We start from the raw sequence: 11,097 nt of genomic DNA, 5'->3' as shown, positions 1-11,097 counted from the left end.
AAAATTATATACTAAAACTGTACTAAACTGTAGAGAAAGAATACAGACAGGAGGCTAGAAAAGAATGAGGAATTGGGAATTTGACTTCATGTTCTTAGAAGGCTGATTTATTATTTTATGATATTACATTAAAGAATGCTATACTAAAACTTTACTAAAGAAAGAGAAAGGATACAGACAGAAAGCTGGAAAAGAATGAGGAATTGAGAATTTGACTCCATGCTCTCAGAAGGCTGATTTATTATTATATTATATTATATTATATTATATTATATTATATTATATTATATTATATTATATTATGCTATACTAAAACTGTACTAAAGAAAGAGAAAGGATGCAGACAGAAGGCTTAGCAAGAATGACGATAAAAACTCGTGACTGACTCCTCAGAGTCTGACACAGACTGGTCATTAACTAAAAACAATTCACATGTTTGGATAAACAATCTCCGGACCACATTCCAGAGCAGCAAGCACAGGAGAATGATGAATCTTCTCAGCTTCCCAGGAGAAAATCCTGGGCAAAGAGGATTTTTCAGAAAATATCACGGCGACACTCTTGGACCCCAAGACAGGGGGAAAGCCCCACCCACCCGTTTATCCGTCTGTCTGTCCGCCCATCCATCCCAGCGTGGGAAGGGGGGGATGGAAGGACGGAGGGAGGGATGGCCCCGGTGACAACAGCCTGTCGCCGTCTTGCCCGGCTGCCAGACCTTAAACCCGGTGTCGGGTCTAAGGTTCACTGATCTGGGCTGCCTCTCTCACCTTTGGCACGGCTGCCGGGGCCGGTGCTTTCGCTTTTCGCCGCTCCCGGCACGGAGAGGCTGCAGGACAAGGATGGGGCCGTCACCCTGTCACCCCTGACACACGGACCGGGCACAGCGAGCCTTCGGGAAGGTAAAGGCATCCTCCGCTCAGCAATTCCCCACCGGGCAGGGAATCCCCCGGCCACACCCGCCCTCTCCAAGGTGCCTTTCCCAGGCGGGCTCCGGAATCCTCCCATCCTCACGGGGCAGCCCCGCATCTGAGACACGCAGGGTGTCACGGTCCGCAGTCACTCCTGCCCAGGAGGAGAGGCTTTAGGAAGCTCTGTGTCCTCTCAGGGCTGCTGTGAAGGGCTCAGCCGAGCTCTGGGTCTCTGGGCAGTCCCGTTTATGGCAGCTTTACTTCCCCTCGCGGTTACTGATCCTCATTCCTTCCCTTTCTTCCCTTTGAGGGGAGCTGCTTCTTCTGGGAGATCATCGCTGTGTAAATCTAATATTTACACATCGTGTCTTTGTAGTTGGGATTGCTGTATCCCCTGGTAGCCCTGGCTTAAGTGAACTTTCTGAGTGGCCACTCTCGTATTTAAGCCAGAGCTTAAGCACGTGGGAGGAGGCTCCCAAAAGCAGAGGAGAGCGTTGAGCTGAATGCTAGAACTTAACTGGGGAGGTAGGTGCATAACAACTATCTTGTGTGTGTTGTGGGGGAAAAGTTAACTATCTAAATCTGAAAGAACCTGAAATACTGTGTCCAAAACCTGCAGGGTTGAACACTGCAGACTTACACAGCAAAGTGTTGAAGTCCTGTAATTTTTCTGAGGGTCTTAGTAATTTTGTTCTGGTTCACCCTTGCACCCCTTTGCAGAAACCCAGCAAATGGCTTTGATGGTATCTGGGACCTAGAAAAGCTTAGACAAGAGTTAGACATCATTACAATTAAACAACATTAATTTCCCAGTTTTAAATAAGACTTCTCTGTGACTCCATCCCCAAAAGCATGCCTGACTTTTCTATTATTACTGCTTTCCTTTGGAAAGAAAAGGCTTATCCCCTGACAACAAATACACCAGGATCCCTCCAGCCCAGGTTAAAGATGCTGAACACAAGTTCCTGGGTGCAGCAATGTTTAATCCTCTGCTAGGAAGTGAGAAGTGATTGGCGTTGTGGCTGTTTGGGAATTCAGCTCCAGGGCAAGTGTAGGATCAAGCAATCCTGCCCCTAATATCTGCTGCTAGACACAGCTGCCACAAAATATCAAGCTGTATCCGGAGACTAAATCCACCAGCAGGGTTTTTACAGCTGATTGAAGATAAATTGGTTTGTTTTCTCTGACTACACTGGATCTGAGCAGGTTGAGCTTTCCCTGCCCCTCAGTGTGGCCTCTTGGCACAAGGAGAGGACCTGCACCACCTCAGCTGCTGCTCCCCAAATTGATGGCAGTAGATATCTGGATGCTTTTCCCACAGTCCTTTATCCAGGAAGAGCAGAGTTTTACTCTGTACTCTCCTTTTCCAACAAAAAAAAAGAGGACAAAGCCCCCACCATATCCCCCTAAATCCCATTTTCCATTGAATCAGAGCAAAGCCACTTGTTTTGCTTCCTTCAGGTGGGAAGGGAGACTCATCCTCTGCCTCCTAACATGGGGCAAAAAATTGTTTCAAGTGAGCTTTGGCAAAACTCATTGCAGTAAATCTCAGGTGAGTTTTGTTCCAGCATCACCTTTCTAAGGTTGCACAGAGAGCAGCAGAGGGAAATGATGAGAAACTGTTTTTAATACAGCCTTGGGTAGTTTTCAAGCAGCTTCCTATTTCCTTAGAGAGTTTTATGGCTTACCACTGACAATAACTGCCCAGGATGGATGGCAGTCTTGTTTCCAGCCTCCAAAGAGGCAAATGTATGTAATCAATACCCTGAGGAGCACAACCATGCTGTGCCACAGGGCTTATCTTTCTCCTGCTTGAAAAATATGACTAACTAGGTGTTCTGCACAAACTAAAATCGTGCCCTTCATCACAGGGCTGCATGAGCTGGGGGAGATGATGTTACTTGTGTTTAAGGGGATTAAAGCCCGTCTCACCCAGCAGAAAAACTGCTTGGATCTAAGGACACAGACCTGGCTTCAGCCAAGGAACGCTCTCAATGACAGCCTTGATGAAGAATTGAAGGTCTGGAGCCTGCCAGATTGCAGAGGGAGGACAGGCAAAATAAAGGAGCCACGTGGGATGAGCAGCTCACAGGAACAAGGGGCTTTTGTCATGGCAGGGAGCTGCAGGAAGGGAGCTGCAGGGAGCAGGGAGCTGCAGGAGCTGCAGGAAGAGAACTGCAGAAGCTGCACTGCTGCTGCTGCTGTAGGTGTCTTTCTAAAGGTACTTCTTGCTTCCACAGCCAAATCTCCGAGGCCCAGGTAGAAATTGCACCAATTCTTCGTCATAAATCTTGCAGATCTCTGCTGTCTGCCCCACCAGGGCTTTATTCCACGTGGAGGGAATCCCCCCACTCCAGCAGAGCTCAGCCTGGCATCCTGCTCAGCCCAGCACCCCGTGAACTTCCCTCTCTCCTTCATAACTGTCCGCATGAGCTGAGCGTTTCTGGAGGAGGAGCTCCGCGAGGAGGAGCCGGGGCAAAGCAGGGCAAAGTGTGCTTTGCTGCCCTGCACCGGCACTTCCCACCCAGCAGTGGCACTTCCCTGGCCCAGGGCTGGGAGGAGGGGACACCCGTGTCACCCAAGAGGGCTCCCACCGACCAAGGCTCTGCAGCAGCTCTCTACCACTCAGGTTTGAGGCACTCCCCGTTGCTGGGTCCGTGTTTCCTGCCATCCCTGGGCACAGCAGGGCGCTCTGTCACACTCTGGGGTGACATGGGGGTGGCATTCCAGGGGCTTGGTTTGTCTGGGGGTCTTTAGCATTTGCCACCTGCTTTGTGCGCAGGGCCTCTCACTCCTGAGACTCTCCTGGTGGAACTCCTAACCAGGATAAAAAATGTGGGATATCAGCCTAAGCTCTTCACCGGGACTCCGGGGAAGGAGGTGTCCTGGAGAGCAAGGGACAGCCAGCTCCTCCCTGTCAGAGGAGATGCACCAATCTCCTTGCCTACATCCAAGGAGGCTTCTGGCATCGGGTTTCCTCCTAAACATCTCCACCTTCTGGTCGTAGCTGACAGTGGCAGATGCTTTGATGCATTAAATGCGCAGCTAATGACATTAACGATTTTGATTTTATTCCAGCCTCTTTGGGAGTTAACCCCACCTGCCCCGCTGCCAGTCAGGAGCTGCTGCAGGAGGCTCAGCCGGTCCTGGGATCTCTCCTGGCAGGTGCCCCTTGAGCAGAGCTGGTTTCCTTGCAGGACATGGCGCAGACAGTGACACCAGAGGGGCCCCGTCCCTCCCACACGTACAAGGTGGTGCTGCTGGGCAGCATGTCCGTGGGCAAGTCCAGCCTGGCCTACAGATACGTGAAGAACGACTTCAGGGAGCTGCTGCCCACCGTGGGATGTGAGTGAGGGGCTCCATGGCTCTGGACAAGAGAGCAGGCCTGCTGCACTGCCCTGCAGGAGGGGGGGATGCAGGAGAGCTGCTTGCTCCATCCTGCAGGAGCACAGACCCGCTGTGGTGCAGGTTTGCCCAAAAGCCAGATCCTCCCCTGTGGTGGTGTTCACAGGGGTCCCAGGATGAGGGAAGAGACGAGAATCTTGGCTCCATGTTTCAGAAGGCTGGTTTATTATTTTATTATATATATTATATTAAAAAAAAATATACTAAAACTATACTAAAATGATAGAAGAAGGGATTTCATCAGAAGGCTTGAAAGGAAAAAGAATGGAATGATAATAAAATCTTGTGACTGACCAAACAGTCTGAGCCAGCTGGACACTGATTGGCCATTAATTAAAAACAACCACATGAGACCAATCACAGATGCACCTGTTGCATTCCACAGCAGCAGATAATTATTGGTTACACTTTGTTCCTGAGGCCTCTCAGCTTCTCAGGAGAAAAAATGCTGGCAAAGGGATTTTTCAGAAAATACCATGGCTACACTCCCCCTTCACACCTCTGCATTTCCAGGCCACACAAGCAAAGCCACATCCACATCACACAGGTCTGGCTCTGTGCTGCTTTTCAGAGGCTGGTGAGCAGCAGAATAATGAGTAAACTGCATTTACTCGTTATTTGCTCTTTGCATGCTGTGCTGCCTTCCCAGCTATTCAGGCACCCCAGGAGGGTGTCTTAGAAAAGTTTGCATTGAAGATCACCTGGTTTCAATTCCTACAGCTCCTACACTTTATGTAAATTCATTTTACAACATGCACCTGGCTTTTGCCTTAAGCAGGTAGGGAGGCTGTGATCCCACCTGTAGCTGGTGGAGCAGAGCAAAGTGGAGCTTCTCCTCTTGTTCCTCTGCTTGTGCACCAGCCATCTGCTCCCTGAGGGAAAGGATGGAGGCTCCCCTGCAGTGGGAGCCCTTTCCATGGATATTCCCCTCACAGCTCTGACCCACCAGCGAGGTGGAGCTGTCTCTGTCTGGGGGCATTCTGCAAAGCTCAGAGTTACCCAACATCAAACCCAAATCTGCTGCCAGGAAGGGCCACCTCAGCCCAGTGCCAGTGGCCACAAGGAGTCCCCCCTGGATTCTGTGCATTAGAACATCATTAATGACCTTCAGGATGAGTTTGGCCTCAGGGCAAGGAGTCTGAGCTGCCTGCTCCTGCTCCAAGTGAACACACACCTTGGATCTTGCCTGCAGGCTCCTTCTTCACACAGATCCTGGAGCTGGACGAGGCCACTGTCAAGTTTGAGATCTGGGACACGGCGGGCCAGGAGAAGTACCAGAGTGTCTGTCACCTCTACTACAGGGATGCCCACGCTGCCCTCCTCGTTTATGACATTGCCAACAAGGTAAGGCCCCTGGCAGGACCCTGCCACCACCCAGGGGTGGTTCCTGCTGCCATGAATCCCATCCAAGGGTGATTTATCCCTCAATGTGTTTGAGGGCGGGTGACCTGTTTCCCTGAGAGGGGCAATCAGAACCTCCCCACCCTCGTTGGTTTGGTGCCACCCAGCTGGCTTGGTGTGAGACAAAGGGATTAAATCAAAACCTGATCACTGGGTGGTTCTGTCCCCATCTCTCCAGCAAACATTCAGCAGAGCAAAGCTGTGGCTGGAGGAGCTGGAGAAGAAATTCTGCCTGATGAAATCGTGATTGCTCTGGTGGGCAACAAGACAGACCTTGCTGCTGAGAGAGAGGTCACCACTGAGGTGAGTGCCTGGGCTTCCCTCATCATCCCTCACAGAAAGCACCGGGATACATCCAGGGAAAATTTCCAGGGAAAACCCAAGCATTTAAGAGGTTTTCAGACACCTCTGAAGTGCCTGTACATGAAATCCACCATAAAACTGAACAAGCAGCCCCAGAGGGGACAGGGGAATAACTCAGCTTGTTTCTCTTAGGAGGGGGAAGACTTTGCACGAACAAAAGGCCTCCTGTTCATGGAGACATCTGCAAAATCCAACCACCAGGTGAATGATGTCTTCATGGCCGTAGGTGAGTTGTGGCATGGCTCTAGGTGAGAGCAGAGGCAGGTGAACCACGAAAGGCTCAGCCCCTTCATTGTCACTGAGATGCTCCTCGCAGCCAGCCCAGCCTGCACCACCCCTTAAGGCAGAAGGATGGACAGATCCATCCTGAGATATTCCAGAGTCAGGGAGGGCTTTCAGGCCTTCTCCCAGAGCCACGATTTTATTTTGCATTGGTATCCAGTCTGGGAGTGCAATGCTGTCCCCAGCTAAGCTGTTCAGGGAACTGCAGGATGCTGCCCTGGGGTGGGACGGGGGTGGCCATGGCATCCAAACCTCTGGCAGGAGAAATGAGCCCTCTTTTTGCCTTGTGTTTCCTCCTAGTCCAAGAGCTTCTGAGGAGGGAGAAAGAGAAGGCACCCAGGCCATCTCCACCTGGGAGGTCGACCGTGGACCTGGGGGCGAGCGGGACAAGGACGAGGTGCTGCAGGAGCTGAGGATGTCACACTGCACCCAGCAGGGCTGGAGCCCACCTCCATCAGGGGCAGTGACAGAGCTCAGAGCTCTGGGACAGCTCAGAGTGAGGCTCAGAGCTGCAGGGACAGCTCAGCCTGACCACCCTCCCTCTGAAATCCCACTCAGAGCCGATCCTGGCCTGGTACAAGGGGCCTCCTCAAACCTGTAGCTCCATCCTTAGCTGGGAGATGAAGCACAGGGGTTTTCTCCACCAATCTCCCATTTGCGGATTAAAGCACAACCTGCCAGGAGCACTGCCACCAAGCCTGACTGGTGACATCCCCCCACCCCCAGCTGTCACCTCCTCCATCTCCCTTTCCCTCTGAAAAGGGAGGGTTTAATTTCCCAAAGCAAAGATCCCGGTGGTTTTACACCCAGGCTGCAAATAAAGAGAATTTTGCCCTAAAGGTGTCTATTTTTTCCCCCTGCTGTCCTGCATGTCAGCCTGTAAGGAACCACAGGAAGCCTGGGGGTGGCAGGGACCAGAGCCAGTGCTCTCCTCACCCCACCCACCCCATTACAGGGGTCACAGCCCATCCTTGGGCGCAATCACTGAGCCAGAATGGGGTCAAATCACACATGTGGTGTCACAGTGCCTTGCTGGGCCTCCCCTTTACGCTGTGGGCACTCCCCTTGGCTGCAAGAGGAGCAAAAACCACCTGTGCCCTCTCCAGAGGCAGCAGCGCTCACCCTGCCTGCAGGGCAGCGATCTCTGAGGTTTTGGGGCACGGCAGTGGGGTGGACACAGCATCACATCCTCCCCAGGAGTTTCTGACCCCACAGACACGGGGGGGCTCTTTCTGTCCCCAGCTCATGGAAATGAAGGTGTCGGGGGCACCCCTGGGAGCTGGCACACCCAGGGCGCACCCCTGGGAAAGGGGAGCCTCTGTGATTATTTTTTGGGATGTTTCTTGCGGTGCGAGGGGATAAACATGAGAGGGAAGGGCTGTCACACCCGCAGGGCAGGCAGAAAGCCGCGGCGGCCACGCACATGTGGGGGTGAGGTGTGGAACAGAGAGGCTGGCACACACGGGGCTGAGAGGAGCAGGGATTTTATTGCCGGCGGGGTTCAGGGGCTCAGCTCCAGCCGGGGAGGAGCAGCGCAGCCCCGCCGAACAGCCCCGCCGGGCCCGCCCAGCGCCCGCCGCCGCCCGAAGCGCCCCACGGGCCGGATCCCGCGGCCCGTGTACCACGAGGGATCGATGTCCGGGGCTGCGGGAAGAGCCGAGAGCCCGTCAGGGGGCTGGATAGCGGGGAAGGGGCATTGCGCCCACCGGTGAGGGGATGGGAGCACCAGGGAAGGGGGATGAGGAGCATAAAAGCTGCTGCAATTCTCTCTCAAAGCAGCTCCTGCACGCTGGTAGCAGCTCCTCACCCCCCAAACGGAGCTGAGCCGGGGGATGCAGAGGGGGGTGGTGGGATGGGTCCCTTACTCATGTTCTCCTTACTCCTGATTTCCATGGAGCGCTCCAGGACGCGGCCGCAGGTGGTGGGCAGGCTCAGGCAGAGGAGCAGCAGCCACAGGAGGCAGGCGACCCCCAGCTTCATCCCCAGCTTCATCCTCAGCACTTTGGGCCGCTGTGACCTGGCTGTGGAGTCTCCTGAGCCCTGCTGAAGGCTCCGATGTCACTGCAGGAGAGAAGGGATGTGGCTGTGGATCTGTGTCCCCAGGCCAGCAGCACAGGGCTTGGGGATGGCATCAGAACAAATCCAGGGGTGTGCTGGGGCTCTGGGGAAAGTACCACCTCCAAACATGAGCTGCACAAACCTCATGGTCGTGGAAATAGGTTTTGATCCTAGCCTGGTGCCTTAGGTCAGGCCTGATCTTCTAAGGGACCCCCCAGTAAAGCTGTGGGAGCCCAGAGCCCACGGGATGGGGACCACCACCAAAATATAGGGCTGGCTGCAGAGCCATGGATGGACGGATGGGTGGACGGACAGATGGATGGGTGATGACCACCTCTGCCCCCGTGGCACCCACCCCTGCCCGCGGCTGCAGAAGTGACAACCCAGGAACACCCTGTGCCACACTTGGGGGCACTGAGACGCTGAGCAGGGCAGGCTGGCTGAGGGGCTGGGTCTCTGCAGCCGCCCAAACCAGGGAGCAGGGCAGGGGAACCAAGAGGAGGAGCTGGGCGAGGCGGGACACGGTGAGGCTGCTCCATTTCCAGCCACTTTTGCAAGGAAAAGTTCTCAGCGCGCCGAGCAGGAGACACCCCGCGCTCCCGGGAGCTCAGCTTGGCTGCGACCACCAACTTTTGGACCCATCCCATCCCATCCCATCCCATCCCATCCCATCCCATCCCATCCCATCCCATCCCATCCCATCCCATCCCCGCCAGCCGGCTGGACAGACGCGAGGACAGACACACGGAGAGGCAAAGCAGGCTCGGGCATTACCGGGAGCATCACGGCAGGCAGAGGAAAGCGAGAAAAGCGTCGCTGCCGATCGCACTTACCGGGCGGGGCGAGCAGAGGTGTCCGCTCCGTCCCGCTGAGCCGGGGCCGGCGCTGTGAGCCGGGGTCCCCCCGCTCGCTGCTTTTATGGCCGGGCTCCTGCTGATGTCAGAGGCGAGCCCCGAGCCGGGGCATCTCCCTCCCTCCCTCCCTCCCTCCCTCGCCGCTGTCCCCTGTCACCGAATCAGCACCGGCATGTCGGTGAGTCAGAAGGGAGCCGCGTTTTATCTGGCGCTGGTTTGGGAATTTGGTAATGCCTGTCCTCCCCGCGGGGTTATTTGGGACCAGGGGAAGATTTCTGCTCCTTCTGCCGGGGTCGGTATGTGCTGCTGCCCTGAACGCTGTGACTCCACCGCGGGATTCACAGCGGTACCACCACCCCTTCCCCTCTACTCCTCCCCAAAAAATTTGTTTTAGGGAAAGCAGAACACTAAACACAGACACCAGGGGAAGGCGATGTGCTGGGGCACATGGGCTGGCAGGAATGTGCTTGTTCCCCAAATCCCCACCTTCCCTGCCCCCCACTCCCATTTTAAACGGATTTTAAAGATTTCTGATGTTTGTTCTGCTGGATGTGACACTGGAGGAGCCAGCGTGAGGGTCAGTCCAAGCAGACAGAATGGGACATCCCAAAACAGGGACATCTCTGTGCTGGCAGGACTGTGCAGACACTGTCACCAGCGGGGTGTGGGCAGGGAAAGGTCTCTGCCATCTCACCCTTGTGGGGTGGCTTTGCTCTGGGGCAGAGCTCCAAATCAGGCAGTGCCCAGCTCCCCTGCCTGAGCACAGCCCGTGCTGGGGACAGCTGGCGCACAGGGCACTGCCACAGATGTGCAGCAAAGCAGGGAAAGGGCTGGAGAGAGGAGAACCTGCCCCAGCCGGGGCTCCAGCCAGGGGAATCCCCAGCCCGGGCTCAGCAGGCCTCTCTCCACCCCAGAGCTGCTGCTGATATTTAATACTGATTTAAAGCTTTAATACAGATTCAAAGCAATCCCTCGATGCTGTGGGCTTGTGCTTCTTGTGGCTTCAGCTGCCAGGCTGGGCTCAGGGTTTCCATGCAAGTTGGAGCCTTTATTTCAGGGCCAGCCCCTCCTCAGCACCAGCCTGGGCATCCCCTTTGCCCACCTCACTGGGCACCTCACTGACCCCATCATCACACCTGTGGCCCTGTGGCCACTCATGTGGCCATCCTGATGAGCACCACCTGCCCCCACCTGGCTTCAGTGCTGCTGGTCCAGCTCCTGCCTGCTCCACCTGGCCAGCCTTGAAGCAAGGAGTGCACAGGATGGGTAAAGAAATGGATGGAGCTGCTGGAGCAGGTCCAGAGGAGGCCATGGAGAGGCTCTGAGGGCTGGAGCTGGGCTGGGAGAGCTGGGGGTGCTCATCTGGAGCAGAGAAAGCTCTGGGGAGACCTCAGAGCCCTCCCTGGGCCTGAAGGGGCTCCCAGAGAGCTGGAGAGGGACTTGGGACAAGGGATGGATGGACAGGACACAGGGAATGGCTTCTCACTGCCAGAGGGCAGGGATGGATGGGATATTGGAAAAGGAATTCTTCCCTGTCAGGGTGGAGAGGCCCTCAGAGTGGATCCCTAGAAGTGTGCAAGGCCAGGCTGGACAGAGCTTGGAACAACCTGTATGGCATCCCTGACCTTGGCAGGGGGTGTGAGATGGGCTTTGAGGTCCCTTCCAAGCCCAGCCATCCTGGGATTCCATGGGAAGAGAAAGGAGCCTTCGCTCGAGTGCGCTGAAAAAACAGACACTGGGAGATGGGTGGGTGGTTCTGGACACAGAATTGGCTTTATTGCATGATTTAGTGAACATTTATTATCATCTCTACACAGGCAAACGGG

General features: G+C 54.9%; 2 protein-coding genes across 2 annotated transcripts; one reads left to right on the top strand and one right to left on the bottom strand.

The window, feature by feature from the left end:
- Positions 1 to 775: 775 nt before the first annotated feature.
- On the top strand, positions 776 to 6,772 carry RAB17 (RAB17, member RAS oncogene family). The gene is given in 7 exon segments (XM_030952631.1): positions 776 to 899; positions 4,106 to 4,253; positions 5,506 to 5,657; positions 5,893 to 5,941; positions 5,944 to 6,017; positions 6,210 to 6,303; positions 6,660 to 6,772. Coding segments are annotated over 6 exon segments (627 nt in total). The 5' UTR covers positions 776 to 899; positions 4,106 to 4,108.
- A 1,088-nt stretch (positions 6,773 to 7,860) lies between these two features.
- Positions 7,861 to 8,339, bottom strand: PRLH (prolactin releasing hormone). Its single transcript, XM_030951945.1, has 2 exons — positions 8,240 to 8,339; positions 7,861 to 8,003 (listed from the first exon to the last, which is right to left on the bottom strand). The coding sequence occupies exons 1-2, from the start codon at positions 8,337 to 8,339 to the stop codon at positions 7,861 to 7,863; spliced, it is 243 nt and encodes an 80-aa protein (XP_030807805.1).
- Positions 8,340 to 11,097: the final 2,758 nt, after the last annotated feature.

This window comes from Camarhynchus parvulus, chromosome 7 (genome assembly GCF_901933205.1).
Source record: "Camarhynchus parvulus chromosome 7, STF_HiC, whole genome shotgun sequence".
Classification (NCBI taxonomy): Eukaryota; Metazoa; Chordata; class Aves; order Passeriformes; family Thraupidae; genus Camarhynchus; species Camarhynchus parvulus.
Note: the sequence above shows the minus strand (reverse complement) of the source record. Positions and strands in the feature narration are given on the sequence as shown.

What these genes read in the sequence shown, in the direction of transcription:
- PRLH (XM_030951945.1), bottom strand. Translation starts at nt 8,339, where the DNA reads ATGAAGCTGGGGGTCGCCTGCCTCCTGTGGCTGCTGCTCCTCTGCCTG. An exon ending in GCGCTCCATGGAAATCAGGA is followed by an intron (nt 8,004 to 8,239) that starts GTAAGGAGAACA and finishes CTCTTCCCGCAG; the next exon opens with CCCCGGACATCGATCCCTCG.